The sequence below is a fragment of the Bacillus rossius genome, chromosome 2 (genome assembly GCF_032445375.1).
Source record: "Bacillus rossius redtenbacheri isolate Brsri chromosome 2, Brsri_v3, whole genome shotgun sequence".
Lineage (NCBI taxonomy): Eukaryota > Metazoa > Arthropoda > Insecta > Phasmatodea > Bacillidae > Bacillus > Bacillus rossius.
In genome coordinates, this window is record NC_086331.1 from 124083163 (window position 1) to 124100915 (window position 17753).

General features: G+C 32.6%; 2 protein-coding genes across 6 annotated transcripts in view; one reads left to right on the forward strand and one right to left on the reverse strand.

Annotated features, from left to right (window-relative positions):
* LOC134529762 (Na(+)/H(+) exchange regulatory cofactor NHE-RF1) overlaps nt 1–15088 on the forward strand; it is a 41946-nt gene extending 26858 nt beyond the window's left edge. The window contains exon 3 of the mRNA XM_063364176.1: nt 678–15088. Within this exon, the coding sequence (XP_063220246.1) occupies nt 678–857 (180 nt within the window). The 3' untranslated portion in view covers nt 858–15088. The remainder of the gene's footprint in view (nt 1–677) is intronic.
* Nucleotides 15089–17081: 1993 nt separating this feature from the next.
* The window catches only part of LOC134529761 (leucine-zipper-like transcriptional regulator 1), a 55374-nt gene continuing 54702 nt past the window's right edge, over nt 17082–17753 (reverse strand). For all 5 annotated transcript variants that reach the window (XM_063364172.1, XM_063364174.1, XM_063364170.1 and 2 more), the window contains one exon: nt 17082–17375. In XM_063364172.1, coding sequence (XP_063220242.1) covers nt 17241–17375 — 135 coding nt within the window. In that variant the 3' untranslated portion in view covers nt 17082–17240. The remainder of the gene's footprint in view (nt 17376–17753) is intronic.

Here is a 17753-nt window from a genome sequence, read left to right on the forward strand (position 1 = left end):
TGAACAAGACTTCAAGATCACAACTCATATTACATATCACTTAATTCTAGAGCAAAATGGCTACCATGTGCAGAGTGAGTTCAGTTATGTGTAGAGATGGTTTCGTAGACACACATCAGTTTTCTATTCTGTGGTAACCATAAACAATGGCAAAAGATAAACAAGCTGTGACTAAGTGCTTGGTGGTCTTTTATTTCATGAAATTAATATTTCACTGTTTTAATATATTTTGGTTGCAAAAATGGAAAATTTATGTTACTACAAACATTTTACATGTACTAAATAATAGAAAAGACTAATTTTCATATAGTTAATATATAGTTCCTTAACTTTTTATATCGAAAATAACCTATTCACTAATTGAAATTTTAAGAAATCTAATATATTTTATTTTGTTTGTGTTCTACTTTACATTGGTATTGTCCAGATCCTTATAGCCCACAAAAAATTTGTGGATTAAATTATGTTAAAAAAAAGGTTGAAATTGCTGGTGCATGTTACTGCTGTTGATACTCTACCAGCAAACCTTTTTAAAGGCTACTGCTAGTAGTTAATGTATTATAAACTGTTAGTGTCAAATGGTTTTCACAGAAAATATTTAACCTATTAAGAATCTTACTTGTTGGGTGTAGTAGATTTAATGGTTGTAATAACTTTGTATTTTTTTTTTATCATAGGGTGATTCTTCTTTAGAATCAAATGCAAGTGAAGACAAAACTTTGGAACACAACAATAGCCTGAACCTAAGCATGACTGCTAAGGAGTTGAGAGCACAGTTGGCCTCTCGCAAAAAGTATGACCCAAAAAAGGAATCAATGGACTTCAAGAAAAAGTTTGATATTGTACAAAAGTTATAAATCTGGGTAATGGAAATTCATGGGCTTTATTACACTATGGTATTAAGAAATAGTATTGATTGCTGTATGTTTAAACATGTGTATGCATATTATGCTGAAAATTAAAGGTATGCATGTGTGTTTGTGAAATATAGTTATGTATTTGTAAATTGTGTAAGTATGTTTTCATGCATGTAAAATATGTCCTTCGTGACTGGGACGTGGTGTTGGCTTTTGGGACATCATGGCTCTTCATATAAAGAAGTACCAGTTTTTAATGATGCATCTGTCTACGTTTTGATGCAGCATATTTGTATAAAATGGTTACATATTTTAGTTATAAATAGGTTCTAGCATTGCAATGGTAAGAATTTATTTGTAGGGTTGTTAATATTTTCATTGCAGTATTAGTTAGGTAGCTCTGGTTAGTTTTGAAAATGATAATTATGTATTGATGGTTAGAGGACCAAAACAAAATAATTGTAAAAATGTTATGTTCCAAAAAAATTACTATATTCAAATTCAGGCTGTGTGAAGCATTGATCTAATGGCCTAATGTGAGTTTGATTGTTGGGTATGGAATACAACTTTCGATGTGTACGAAAAATGAGATGTGCCACATTTGGTATGTATACATTTGTAACATTTCATTCTGCTAAATAATTAATTTAAGGGTTTTCATTTTAATGCAATACATTTTTTTCCTCATTACTTTGAAAACTTTTGATAACAAGCACAAATATTTGTCATAGTCCTGGGTAACTCATTTCATCTTACTAAAGTCACTCAATTTCCCTATATTAAAAAAATTACTTTTATTTCAAAATGCAGCAAACTACTGAATATTATGGGCAGCTGTGTAAATATAAATGAACATAAATTGTTATACAAATTGCGGTGTTTATGTAGCAAGTTCATATGGTGACAAATGATATCTAATATTCATTAACAGTTACAAACTATATAACTGTCTACTAAATAAAGTGTAAAATATGAAGACTAGCTTGCCCATAGCAATTATACTGGTATATAGTATGAGACACTTGTAATACACTCACATTAGTTTAAGTATAATCAAATTTAATTGATGCGACTGAGAAATAAATTTTCAATTAAAAAAAAAAATGTTAACTATGGTATATTTTCAGAACCATACATATTTTCTGTCTACCTACTAAAAGTGTTGTAAATCCTTATTAAGCTTACTGACACTGCAGCATTCATTCTTGAAAGTAATTCAGATTTTTGTCGAGAGTAAATTTAAAAATCGGTACCATTGTGTTGTAACTATAAAAAGCCAAATAATGGAAATGAGTGTGATGTCACAGAAACCCAGAAACACAAAACTAGGATGACATTCACACCGCTGCACAATTGATGGCTGGGCAAGGGAAGAAACTAGGGAACAGACATGAAAAATCCATTACGCCTTGTGTTCAGTCAGGTCAATCACATGGTACGTTAGGTTTGCATTTGTGCAAAATGGCAGTGCTAAACTCGTAATTCAGACAGCATTTTTAGTTTTGTGGTCTGACTGCTGGGCAGTGACATCAACTTGCGTGATGAGGTAGCGTGGAGGTTCTCTCGTCTGCTGTCAGCACTCATTTGGACTCTTTTGGCCTTAGCTTGGGCTGATGCGACTTGTTTGTGTTGACTCTAGGTGCTCACCCCTGCCACCTGTGGCAACTCAGGGCGACACACTGGGTTTTGGTGTACAATAGGTTAGCTGTTTAAATTGTTTCCTTAAATTTCACTTAGTATTATTATCTTGAATGTGTGAACAGTCTCTTTTCCTCCTCTGTTGAAAAGAGAGTTGCTCCCGCAGATTTCTACTCCGTTTTGCTAGACGTCATGAACATTTTACTTTGTACCAACCAAATAAAATGCTAAATAAACACAATTTTTTAATTTTGACAAAATAGGAAGTTCAAGGGACCAGCAAAAATTTTTGAACTATCTACTACTTTGCAATACAGAAGTCTGAATTTGGTTCAACTGTATGGCAAGAAATAGCATACATAAAGAATAAAAATGCAGCAAGAAGCTATTCCAATTTCTGACATGTGTTTACAGGCAAAATTTTAGTATGTTCCAGCATACAATTACTATTAGTAAAAATGTAACCTTTACCTTGCAAATACCAGAGCAGTTCCCAGTAAATAAATAACTTCAAATTGTGTTCATGTTATTCTTAACTTATTTTTTGTTAGCCTAATTTTGACATATGTAATTCAGATAAACCTCTTTTACTATTCACTCTACTGATTCACATAACAGATTTTGTTGCTGCTGCTGCTATTAAAAAATAGGATTGTATATTTTGTTTCAGAGCTTGGTGATGAATACATAGCTTTTCAAAATGTTGATGTAGTATGTGCAAAATTTGTGATTGTAATTAGCTGCATGTCGCAGGAATTTTAAACTATCATGTAGAATGAGTATGCATCAGTTTATTAAAGTCCCTCAACTTGGTTAGCTTTTAAGTTCAATGGACAACACTTTTGTCAATAGAATCTTTGAAACAAGGGAGAAACTGCGAGCAAATAAGAGACCTTTTTAATGTAAGAGAGAAAAGGCTGGAGGACCCAGTGCATCATATTTCACAACCTACTTAGGCTTGAAAACAAAAAAATTGTCAGTTTTGGATTTTGCTTCTGTCACTAGGTAGATTCATGTATAGATGGCTGTTCTTGCCCTCATTTGAAACCACCTATGTGCACTCAGTGCAATCTAATCTTCCCTTAATTATTTCAATAACATTATTTGAAAATGGAGACCGAATGCTGTGCATGGAGAGAAATTATTTCCTTGGAAGAGAATATTCTTTTATCAATGCCAGCTATGTAAAAAAAAATTTTTTATTGACATATTTGAACCTATTTTTGGTCTAAACTAAATGATACTACTGAATCACCTCCTAAATTGTGGTTCATTAAACAAATAGTGCTAGGCTATACAAATACAATCTAACCTAGGGTCACGTGTGTATATCTGTCGGTTGGAGGGTGACATGTAGAAAAAAAGATTTGGCTGGTGAATGGCACAAATATGAGATTGTCGCAAATTAAAATGTTCTTATATGGCTTTAAATTAGATAAAATAAGAATCATAATTCTTTTTTAGATCATGAAACTCATGGTACATACTTTTTTTTTATGTATATAGGTAAGCACACAAAATCAGATAAGGGTAGAATTTTGTGGTAAACATTAATTTATATTTTCTGTAATTGATGTGCCAGTGGCGTAGATTCCTCTTGTGAGCCACATGCAGCTGTGGGCCGCCTATTGGACAGCTCTGATACATGATTGGCACTTTAGACAAGTATTTTGTTCACGTGAACAACTTTCCTACAGTAATTTTTAAACTTAAATAGGTACTCTGCAATATTTTCTACAGTTTAGTGGAAAATCATCCCAACAATATTGTTAGTATATCTCTGTATTGCTAGTCTGGACTACACAGATCTGTCAGTATAAATTATATACACCCTTATTAAGTGAACCGTGATAATCATCTTCACTAGTTCATATCATTGATTTATTCTAATTTTGTAGATATTTACAAACTTAAACTTTTATATGTGCTTATATTGGATACAATGTTTTATCTATTGTACCTTTGTAGTTTGACTTACATTAAGTGCTGGAATTTCTCTACACATTTTAACCAAATATAAATTTGTTAGACAAATACCATAAAATACTTACCTGTTCAGTTTCATTTATGGTTCAGCAGTTACTTTACTTATAAAGAATTGCATGTGTTCTTATCTTCCCAAAGAAGGCATTAACATTGTGTAAATAATTTGATTCAGTTATGGTTTAAATTATTAACAAAATATGCTGGTTTTGTGTTCCTTTTTATGCATTGTAGTACTAGGTATGTAATGATATTTTTTCCACAAATTTCAGGGTGCCAGTGTTATGATAAGTTAATTTTTGCCATAGTAGGTGTAACTGATAATCGCAAACCTTCTATATAACAAATTTTGAGAACAAAATGACCTGTTAGCTTTCCTCACTGTTTACATGCAATGTGTTCTCATTAATTCTAGCATACATTAATTATGAAGAAATCTTGACTATTTAAAAAAAAAAGTGATACACCCATAGACTAAGTTTAATGCACTTGATATCCATCTCACAAGTAAATTATATTTAAAAAAAAAAATATTTTGGTTTGCATGCAGTGCTATTTAGGAAGATTTGGTACCATCATCACATTTACAGTTTTATATGTGTGTGTTGATAGTTTGTGTGTGTGTGTGTCCTGCTAATACAGTAAACTCTCGCCAGTCCGTGGCCCGAGAATCCGAAGTTCTCAGAAATCCGGGGTATTTCCGAAGTGACATGATCGTTACTGTTTAGATGTATGTATCACTATTCTCAGTGGATGATAAGAGCGACGCTCACTGATATTTATAGCGCGGTAAAAGGCTGGCGCGCAGTCATCTCGTTCCCGTCAGATAACTGTGAAATTTGAGCGGTGACCGTAACATTATATGGCGGGAAAATAAAGATAAAGGTGTAATGCCTTTTCCTCTGGTGCTTTCAAGAAATTTTTTAACGGTTTTTTACACCTAAAACTTCAAAACCATGCCTTTTAGCCATTTTAACTCCTCTTAATCCGATATAAAAAAAACAGTTGGGCATTAGCAAATTCTTAAATGCTTTTCGTAAACAGACTCCAGTCGGATATTTAGAGTAGGTTGGAAATCGCGTAGGTTTTCCTGAAGCTCTGGGCACCGTGTGTCAGTGTGTGAAACATGTTGCCAGTGACAAGTTTCCTAGCTGTGCGCGGCACACGACTGTAGTTGTCATGCGTCACACGCCGGGAATGCTGGCCGGAGGGAAGGTGAGTATAGTTCATTTGCGGTAAAAATAAATACTCTAACCGCCCTGCTAAATTTTTCCATTAAAGAAATTTTGAAGTTTCAGAGATTTTCCAGCAGAAATAATGTTCTGTAACTAACAAACAAATTGTATAAAAAAATTAACGGTAAATGGCTGCCGTGGGGGGCCTTAAAAAAATGTTCATTTTACCGGGAATGGACTATACAACCTGGCTTTCGTCGCATGCAGTGTGGAGTAGGGGAGGAAGGATGTTGACAGTTTCACACGCAGAAAATGGCTAGAGGGCTGGAGAGAGGGAGAGAGATGGTTTGTTGTCTGGGAGGGAGAGGTAAGCCGTATGACGTCATGCATCCGCTGCCTTTGCAGCCGCCAGCCTGTCTAGACGAGATTCTCGCACTCCCACTTACGTCGCACAAGCTACTGCTGCCGTGTTTTTAAACGGACTGTCCAATTTTTTTTCTCTTCTTATACGAACATTAGTAAGTGCACTATAAACCAACACAAAATATATGCTGCATGTTAAATAATAGCTTTGTATAAGCTTTTATTGTGAGTTTTACCATTTTTTCCCCGATTATTTTTGTTTTGTGCCAAAATTTCAGATTTTTTGATGGTTCTAGTGTACAATTAACTAATGATTTTTTTTTTTATTTCTCCCGTTTCTCTTTAGTTTAACTGGACTGGCCGTGTGTCTGTGAGGGAGTGGCCTTGAGTCTCTTGCCAGCTACGTATCGCTTCTCTCAACCGCCCCTCCTAAATTCACTTCCCCTTATCAAGGGGCTTCCCGTTTCAGCGCACGCCACATTGCTACGCCTAGCTCTTTCACATCAAAGTGCGACTTCGGGTGCCATTAATTTAATTTAAGATGACTTTAAATTACTTTTTACACAATTTACTACCAACTTGAACAAATGGGTGTGTTAAATTTAATCAGGCCAGGCTGTAAATTTTCAGGAAAAAAAATTTCTCGGGTGCTTCATTTACTATGAATGGACTATACTGGTATTGCTTACGTACCATTCTGTTAACTTCTCAAGTGTCTTGTTTATTATGACGTCCTGTGGTAGTATTACATGTTCATTGACTACCATCTTATCTTTTAGAATTTTTTTTTGTATTTTAATGAAAATTTTTCAAAAATCCGAAGTTTTCAAAAATCCGAAGGTCATAAATCCCCGACACCCACGGATTTGCGAGAGTTTACTGTATTATAAATTTGACAGATTGGATGTTTGAATGTTACTCAATCATGGTCAAACCGCTGAATGGATTTGGATGAAATTTGGCACACAGCTGGCTCATATCCTGGATTAACACATAGGTTATATATAGTTATGAAATTCCATCCCTCAGGGAGTGAAAACTGTGTAAATTCAGTTTTAAAATAGAAAATCATAGGACTACAGTGAGTGTAATTTCTCCGTTTGTCACATGGTCATATTGTCAGATCTGGTAACTTCCTATCCTTGTGGAGAGACATGTCCGCTTAGTGAAGCTTTTGGTGACTAGCAAACTAACGGCACTAATAACAGTTTAGTTTTAAACTTTGTCAATAGATGGCAGTGCCTTTAATTTGTTTGGCTTCATTCGTAAATAAAATAAACAGAATTTAGACGTGGTAGTCTGCAAATTTAAGATATACACATTGATCGACGCTGTAATGAAATCAGATACTTAATCTGTACTAAAAATTAAAAAAAGGTGCAGGTGTAATGACTTTTGTAAATATTATTCTTAAATGGTTTTGTAATGAATTGAATCTTTAATCACATAATTTATTATTTCTGTAGTAAAAATGTTTGGAATAAATCACATAATTTTCTACAATGGTAAAGTATCAGCGATACCCTGAAATAGTGCGAGCTAAGCCATGTGTTCTTAAATAATATAGACGCATGCACATACGAGTGAGCACACACACTCTCTCTCACTCACTCATTCATACTTGCCATCCCTTCTACCTGCTCTTCACGTGTACACACACGCAATTATTTGCTTTTTATACTGCATACAATATTTTTTGGCTTTGTTCTGGTATGTAACTATTATTCTTGCATTATTTTTGTTCCTAATAACTAGACTACCAGATTCTTACAAAATAGCTTCTCGGATTAGACGTCTGTTATCGAGGTTCTACAGTACATGAATAATATTGACAAATGGTAAAATATTTTTTAAAAACTAGGTACTGGACCTATTAAAAACAAAAACTGAAAAAAAAAAAAAAATAATAATTTCTTGTATGTATTGTTAAATAAAATCTTAACAAAAATACAATTAAGGTTGTGATTGAAAACATTTCTGATAAAGCATTTACACTTAAAACAAACTCTAAATTTGTGTTTAAACCCACTTTTAGTTGACACCATACTACTGGTAAATAAATATTATGAAACAAAAATATATTTTTCGAAAAAACTGACCCAAACACGAGAAGAAACTAATTTAGCATCCTGATAATTTTAGTCGTTACAGTACACACTATCCACGAAAGTGAGTTATCAAATGTAGTTTAGTTGGCACAAGATGGAGTGTGTGTGTTTTATGCAATTTGTGAGCAATCAATATTTGTCTACGTACGTTAACTCTATTCAGACACCAACGTAACAAAACATGATGCCAACCAGTGCTGGCTACAATTTTATATGCACTACCCAGGGACAGTGGAACAGATAGGTTGAAAAGTTTGAAGACATGTCAAAAGAGAATTTACACATCACACAACTTCATATTGCTGTTTATTAAATAAGTTAACTGTAATTTCCTAATGAATAATGGATTACAACTTTAAAAAAAATTGTTTTAAACTGGAAGCAAAGTTTTTGGCCTACTTCTTGAATGGATGATGATAATAATAATGGTCCTCATGTGGAGGAAATGATGAGACCGCACTGCCAGAGTGCAACTTGATAACTGATTGCTGTTGCGGTGTTTCGTCCTGTGATCTTTGGCAAGGTCACGTTTTTACCTACACAAAGCACGACCAAAAACATCACGCAAATTTTATGCAAGAAATTTATTTTCCCTAATTTTTGACGCCTAAAATAACAGTGCGACAATTATAAAATAAAACACTGTTTATGTTAGCATAATTATCTGAGGCAGTACACATTATTTAGTTGTTATATACCTCATTTATTATTTTAAATACTTCAGACACTTGCAAAACCGAACTACCTTTGAATGTGATTCAAATAAACTTTGATATCAACCTGACGGTGTTAGATTTCCTGATTTGCATCTTTTTTTAAAAAACATTCGTTAAATGGTTTCCACGACTCTAAAATGTTGTACAAGTCAAGTTAATCAGTTTTAGAAAGTAACATTATAGTTTGCTTACAAATCATATTAAAAAAAAATAATACAGCAGCTTTTAATGTGAATAAAATAACACTCTGATGTTGGTATAAAGGGAATCATTAGTTTACAAGAGCATTGCAGGCCCTATGTAGTGACAGCCCTCTGCTACCACCTTTCTACTGGTATTTATTCATATAGTTAGTTTTTATCTTCACATTACATTGCTCTGCTATGTAACTGAATACACCCTGAAAAACAGGACGCTCAAAATTGAGAGCTAATTATTTTGTCCACAAGATAAACAAATACTTGCGTAGCAATATACATAATGTGTTGGATCTCTATTGTTTCTCATGAAGATGTTAAAATTTTGGTTAGTAGTACTTGCAGATCACACAATATGCACCAGCCATTTTATTTTAAAATCAAACAGTCAGCTACATAACATATTTTAAAAAAGTAACAACAGTTTATTATCATCAATATATTATGTTTGAGGTTGTAGAATTATTTTAAAGTGCTTGATTCATTCTGTAAATACAAGCTGTAAACTCAAATGGCAACATGTATTAGGTGTACAGATATCACAGTCTTGCTGTTCTGGGGTTTGTGAAGTGGCAGATATTTTAATTTCATCATCACATATTCAGTATTAGCTAGTGTCTGAAATAAACTAAACTTGAAAACAAATATACTCACCCATTCTCCCAGGGTATTCTTATATTGTATAGCATTAAAGGAATGTAGGAAAATAGATATGCAAATTTGATCTTGAATATTACAAAATAATGCAGGAACTATTTTATGATGTGATGAAATGAACTTACTAGCCTGCCAGTGGCTTTGGATTTGTCAGTAGCAAGTTCTGCTTCCTTGGAATGGACAATGTATTTAGCACCTCTTTTACCAATATCAAGAGCTGCTTGCAAAGTCAGGTAAGCAAAATCTAAGCAACATCTTTGCAAGTTAATCAATGTAGTACTTCCCTTTGCCTCGAGTCACAATTGTGCAAGCTGGCCCAAATCTCTTGCATGTCTGTAAATAGATTTTTTCCCCCTAGGTTAAGTGGTTCTTATGTGTATATTTTCAATTCCTGCTTATCAGTTTTTGGCATGTAGGAAAATATATTGAATAAAGTTGAAAATAATGAAAAGTCAAGTTAATGAAGGATATATATTATTTGTATTTCAATGTGACATATTTGTGTCTAAGTGTAGTATTAAATGATCTGAGTTAACCAAACTGCAAACTTTTGTAATTATTTTACATGTTATATATAGCTAGTTCTGATAGGTGAAGGTTTTAGTTTTTGAACTTTCAGAAGATGGTAGTCTTTTTTTCCTTACATTTTGATATCTTAGAATTCTTTAAATAAGATTCCAAATATTTCTCAGGACAAAGTTTTACTATGAATATTAATTTTTTTGTAGTTAGCAAGTTATGATTTTCATGTATTTTGTAAGTAGTGCCATTTTTTCAGTAGCATAAACTATGGATGTAACAATGCCTCTCTATCTATGATCTCTGATGAACACTTATATAAAAAAATATACTAGTAATGCTTGATACTCAAATTGCCCTCAACATTATTACTACTGGATCAGTGATGGACCCAAGAAGTTTTGAGGGGCTGATTTCTTGATTTTGAGCATAAACTCTGCACCCTTGTACTTAATTACCTGTAGTTTAAGATGATCCTTGTAATGAAAATTTTTGAAGTAGGTATTAAGATAAATTTTTATAATAACTTTTTAAATCTTGATATGAAACAATACTGTATTTTTTTATAAGTAGTCTATCACTGCCCTGTGCTTTTTCCAATATAAATTGCAGTGAAATAAATTTTAGCAAAATGCAGGAGGGAAAATAATTGTAAATCCATTAGCAGACATCCCAAATTTATAATTTTTCTAGTAAAATTTTTACTATGTATCAGGCTTGAGGATATAATAGAAATTTGTGGGTGACATTGGAGGAAGACTAAAAAATTTCATTTATTAACTATTAAAATTATTTGAAAGGAAAACGAGCAGTTCTGAATTAAGGTAAATATGGTATTGTATAGTAATAAAAATTTTGAGATCAGCTTGTACATAAAAAAATATTTAATAAAAAGTTAATTTTAGGATTGGTAATGGATATATTACTGGTACAAACATTGACTATTGAGGTATATTGCCTGTATAGACATGCTATTTTAGTTTTAAAAATTTTATTTTACTGGTACCTATGTTTTTTTTTTTCCATTTTCCTACATTGTTTTTTTTTTACAAAAAAAGTTATTGCCGAGTCATAATTATCTGTTAAATTTATTATTTTTTAATTGTTTTGTTACAAATTATTGCTAGTTTTACTACAGTAAAGTTACATGTGTGTTTTAAGTTCCACAAATGAGTTCACCAAACTTGACAGTTCAGAAAATGTTTGAGTTAGTTTTCTGTGTAAACACAAGCACATTAGTTTTCGAAACGTGTTACTTTCACGTGAAATACAACACCATCTCAAAATTGAAATAGTAGTGCCCCTGGCAGTTTTTTTGTCAAATTATATAAAGATGCATATAAATAATATAAATACATATATAAACACTTGCAGGGGTGGACCTAGGGTTGACTTCTGGGTGGGCTCCGGTGGTGTAGACCTAGTATAATACAAGTTTATTACTTCATAAGTTGTATTATCCAGCTCATATTTACCCTTCTGGGGGAGAGGGCATGTGCCCCTGAACACATGGAACATTTAATAGTTCTGTAATAAATTTTCACAGAAGTTGCAGATGAATTGAATTTTACTAAATTTTCAATAACTAATTTTGGTACCAATATAGAATTATTATTACCTGTTAGTAAAAGCTAAAGCTAGCGTCATGTAGCTTGGTGGCCATGAATGCCCCTGGAATATTTGGGTTCATTCTTATGATTTGGGACTCATTTATTATAGTTCAGCTAATGCTTCCCTCAGCTGATTCTGCAGCTCTTCTAATCAGCCAATGCATTTTTGAAGTATTTATGCATGACGTGCATTGTTGCCTGCTCAATTTAGAGGAATACATTGTATTATATTGTCTGCAATAGTCTTGTGTTACCGAACTGCATTCAAAGAAGTGCGTTAGCAGCAAATAAGACATAACACAGTCTTAAGACTATTTAAACCCTAGAAAAAGTTTTTGGAAATACTTTTATTTGCTGTTTGGTATGAATATCCTACAATGTTAGAATATTAATTAGAAATTATTGAAATGTGATGATTTATGGAATTGCATTAATTTGTATAACAGGAATTTGTGCAATACAATTGCAATGAATGTTATTTATATTTTCTGAGGGCCAATTGTTTGGACAGCCAAATATATTATCATTGTCATGGTGAAAACTGGTCAAACTCAAGTACTTCATAAGATTAACTTTTTCGTGAGAAAATCAAGTTTAAGTGTGTGGTGGAACACTGAGATACAACTACTTAAACTAGGATGGAGAAGCCAAGCTGGTTACACAGTAAAAGTTGCTTCAGTAGCTCGTAAGTTCACATTTATTTATGTTAGCTAAAGTATGGCTTTTTTGCCTGCTGTGTACATTCTCCACGATCCATTGTACATTTCCAACGGTTGGTTATAAACTGGCATGGCTGGGGCAGCAGCAGATACAGATACAGTATTGTAATTGAAACTTGCTTGATGTTACTACTCACTGGCTGTCAGAAAAGTGCTCTGTCATTTATGGTACACAGTATATTAAACTTTGGCTGCATAAACAAACGTGAAAAAACGTATTTTTAGAAACATTTTTGGTATATCAAAGTGGATCAAGCAACAAAAAAAGTGATATAAAAATGTGATGTTGCAGGTTAAGTTTGGTTAACACATTGGGACATTTTACATCTGTTAAATACATAGTCTGTGAAAAATGTTCAGGTATATATTAAACATATTAGTATTTGTAATGACTGGTGCTGGATACATTTTCTTATTGTATATATGGGCCTTTACAATGTGATGCAGCTATACAGAAGTTCATGTAGTTTTTTGTATATAAATTGTTCACATTTTTAAGAATTTATAATGTAAAGAGGGAAATATCTTGCCTGTTGGGTTGCCAAATTCCAAAAGAATAATAATCATTAATGTATTTTTTATTTTTTGTGATTAATAATTTAGGTAGGTATGTAAAAAATGAGAGCATGGTTCTTAAACAATAGGATTATGCCATGAAAATGTTAACTAACACTGAACATAAAATGCATGATTTTTTTTTTTTATGAAAATTTGTCATTAATTTTTCAAAACATGTGTATGTATATAATTGTTAAATTCCTTTATTACCTTAAATTAGTGTTTAAAATTATTAGCATGCCTTTAATTTTTTTCTCCTGAATCAAAACAATCTCTAGAAACATAGGACATAATGAAAAAAATAAGCATTGGTAGTTCACCAATTTGTATCGTTTAGTCAGTTTTGACCCTCTTTCAAAAATTACACTTGTATTGCTTTGCATTTAAAGAGAAGACAATAACTGTGAAGAAAACCAGCAAACAGGTTAATTACACAGTACTTTGTGATACATATGCATTACTAAATCAAAACATTCCTTGGTGTTGGTAAAATTTTTGGTATTAAGGAATTTTATCCAAGATTTAATATATCATTTAAGATGATGATGATATCAGACTTTCAACTATTATTTATTTCTGTACCTTGCTGCATTTTCAACTATGGCCAATGATAATTAATTGAGTATTTGATTGAATTTTATTCTGTCGAAAAAGGTAAAAACTGGATCATTGATTAATTTTATGTCTCATGGTTTGTTCTAATCATTGTTTCCCTAGATATTCAGTTATGAAAGATACATATTCTGGTGATTCACATTTGTTGCTTTAGGGTGAATAAGAATGGACATGGAGGACTTTCACTAAAATTATTTACTACACTTTAAACCAGGGCTAACCTTTTAACAGTTAGAATGTTTGGACTATGCTTCCTGTTCATTCTTTCAAGATGATGCGTGGTTGTTACTCGTGCATCCCCAATAAATAATGTATATTCTTATTTTTCTAAACATGCACTTGATTCACAACTACATATTTATATCATACTTGCCCTGTTAGCAAAATAAATTTTCTAACTAGATACTATAATGTTAGCTTTCTGCTGTAATTTGTTTTGCATATCAAATACTTTTTGTAGATCAATACTGGCCTTTTGGCAACCCTGTACAAGAGTGGGTTTATGCTTAGTTTAAGTTAAGTTCATCAGCGATTTGTGTTATTTTTCTATTAAACATTTGACTTGTGTCTCCACACTTGCCTTACAGTACCATTTTGATTGGTAAATACATTCATATTTTTGTTCTGGATTATTTTTAGATGCTTCATACATACTAAACTGTACCTAGCTGTTGTGATAGTATGTGCCTAACTGGTGCATTCAAAAAATTTATTTTTGTAAGAACATTTTTGTCTTCCAGCATTTGTACAGATGTGATAGACGCACATGATGATGGTGAAATATGTGTTGTGATAAAACAATAGTATATGTAGCACAGTTTCAATCATTTGTATTACAGACTGACACCAGTGTGTCAATGTTATGAACAGTTATGTAGCAGAAATATGTTAAGTAGTTATAACTATGTTTGCATTGCAAGTGTATTGTGTACAAGAACTGTAGAACTAAAAATAGCTCATTAAAACAAGCAAATCCTGTAATTGGTTTGGATATTGGCGTACATCTATATTTTTGTAATTAAGTATACAGTCTTTCTGATTGCAATTATAATTGTTATGCTTGATAAGTTTGTATGGTTCTGTTGGTTGCCCCAAGTGGCAGACTAGTCAAAGGGAATCATAAACAACATTAAAATATTAGTCGTGGGAAGTTAATATATTTTTTAATATGTGTAAAAATATATTCTCTTGAAATTTGTGAATAGTGAAACAGTTAACATTATTAAAAACCTTGCAATAGGGTTCAAATATGTGTACAGTGTTTAAAAAATTTACTTTTTAAGTTCGCAGTATCTAAAAAGTTTTGCATTGTAGTTCAAACAATCTGTACAGTGTTAAAATGTACTTTTGAATAAAGTATATCTAAGTTAAAATACTTACTGGTAATCTTTTGATTTCTCTTAACTCATGAAAAAGATAAAGGTTGGCTTCAACTGCAGCATGGGTGCTGCAAAACAATTTTTATATTGGGGTCGGGAAAAGGGTGGAACAAACACAAACATTTTTCTCAGTATTTGAGTACATAATTTTTGTTATCTTGCAATGGCGTATGTCCAAAAACTTACATCAAGTTACATAATTTTTCTCAGTATTTGAGTAAATAACTATTTTTAGACTTTTCAAATATTTGTCACTTTTACAAAAAAAGAGTTACTTGTAACTGTCTTCAAATCATAGGTTTTTCTTTTATATATTTAAATAAGACATAAAATGATTCACTGTAAACTAAAAAATGACCTGAGTTAAAGCCTAAAGTAAAAACAGATGAACAGCCACCATGGACAACACAGCAACAAACATACAAATCCAATGGTGATAGAAAATGTTAGTCTATTAGTATCATTGGATTCATCTGTTTGCTATTGTGTTGTCAAGGTGGTGGTTTGGTTTTACTGTTTTTGTTGAAACACACTCATCAGCTTACTGTGTTCATTTGTGCTGTAATATTTTTCTGACTAAATTCCTTCCACGAAACTCTGTTCTGTTTTGGCATTTAAAATTTCACATCAGCTGAATTCATCTTGTTCTCAATGTGTTTATGAATTATCTTTGTTCATTTTTAAAGTTTTTCTATGACATATTGTGTAATACAGCAGAGGCATAAGTCCATAAAATTGTTTTAAATCACTTCTCCATTGCAAGAATCATCCAAAGAAGTTTTTTTTTATTTGTGCTATGCATAGACGTACTATTTTGTGATACTTTTCCCAGTGTTAGCACTCATATTTGTTGAAACAATGTGAGAAATATCCAAACCCATGCAAATGATTCAATTGTGGCTTATCTTAAATTAAAAAGTTTTTGCCCGCATTACATGTAATGAAGTTACTACCAACAGCATTACTAGAAAATGGAAATGCATACAAATAAATTAAGTAATGACATTTAAGTCATTTGACCACATCCCTGTGGACCCTGTTCAAATGAAGTCCAAGACCTCGGCAACTAAAATAATGCTACAGATCAAGCAAACTGTATAAGCTCACACAGGCTTCCAAACTCACTGGGCCAAATGCGATAATGGCGTTAAAGAGGTGAAGCAAAGGGAGTCAACAAGGGTCTTAACGCCTAATCGTTCCAAGCAGCCACTTGGGCAGCCCACATAACAAAACTTGCTTGTTGCCCGGGAGTCTTGGCAATCAGAAACAGAGCAGGCAGAGTTAACATAAGTGCGAGCCAAAATACAAAACTCGTCTACAAAGTCATGCTTGTAACAGGAGCAAATGAATCAAGGCTAAGTGAAAATGGTAAGACTAAATCAAAAATACAACTATATCGAACATAAATTTCCAAGACAGCAGGGCTGAAAGAAAATTGAGTAAATCACAGCTCAAACTAAAGGAATCATTTCACACGCTGCCCTCGTGCTACAACAGCCTACGTAAACTCAAATATGCTGCATATTGCCAGGTCGAAGTCTCTTGAAGAAGGTAGCTTATACAACAAAACTCTTAATTCCAGCTTAAAATAAACAGTGTGTGCAGTTGCAAAGGGAAAGCAGGTTACCCTGCCAAACTAAAAGGAAGGAATAAGGAGAGGATGTGTTGACCAGGCCAAGTTTGCCGAGGCCCACTGGCTCAGTTGCATTTTAAAGGGGTTAAACAGATGAAGACCTAATTATAAGATATTTTTTAGGGGTAGTTTCTGTTAATTGCTACAAAATATAAAAATATTGTGTGTTTTAATGCATAGGCTATAAAAGATTAATTAAAAAATAAAGGCCAAAAGAAAATTTGGTACCAACTTCTTTTAGAAAAACATAACTCAATACACTGCTTTTTACACACAAACACACACCTCTCATACTTACATATTATCCTGTATGAATTGATTAATGTAAAAAAAAAAGTCATACCTTTACCAAAATTTCTATGAACAAGAGTGATTTATTTTTCAGATTCTCAGTTTTAACATAATATACATTATAATAAATTATAAATGTATCTATAGATAAACTGCCACACTAGACATTACTGTATTTCGGCTCTTAATACTTGTGCGTTCACAACTAGGAAATGTTTAATTTTAGCAGTCACTGCTTAAACTAATGCATGATATATCTTGACACATTTTTGAATCACTTCGGTCATCTGCTAGAGCATCCATTATGTCAAGAAGAAGGGCACGACTTAAGCTTCGAAATTTTGGTAATCTAGCAACCTGCAACCAATAACACAAAATCAGATTTATAAAATGTTAAATAATACAACATTGTTTTTTAGTTTACCAACTCTGACTTCTTACTATAATGTCCTTTTATTAATAATGCAAAATAAAATCATATAACAGTATAAACTTCCCACCCTCCTACCAAAAAAAATACAGATCACTTAAAAGAAAAAGTCCATTAAACAGCTAAAGTTATTGGGATGTCACTTGACTTGTAAAGGTAATAAAGTGGTGTGGGTGGACCATGGCTCCCCACACCCCTTTGTTGGCGAGACCCTGGAAGAATAATGCTGATACACTATGTCACGGAACTGGTAGTGGTGTGAATAAAATAAAGTACACCAGGATACTACACTTACCACAGCATGT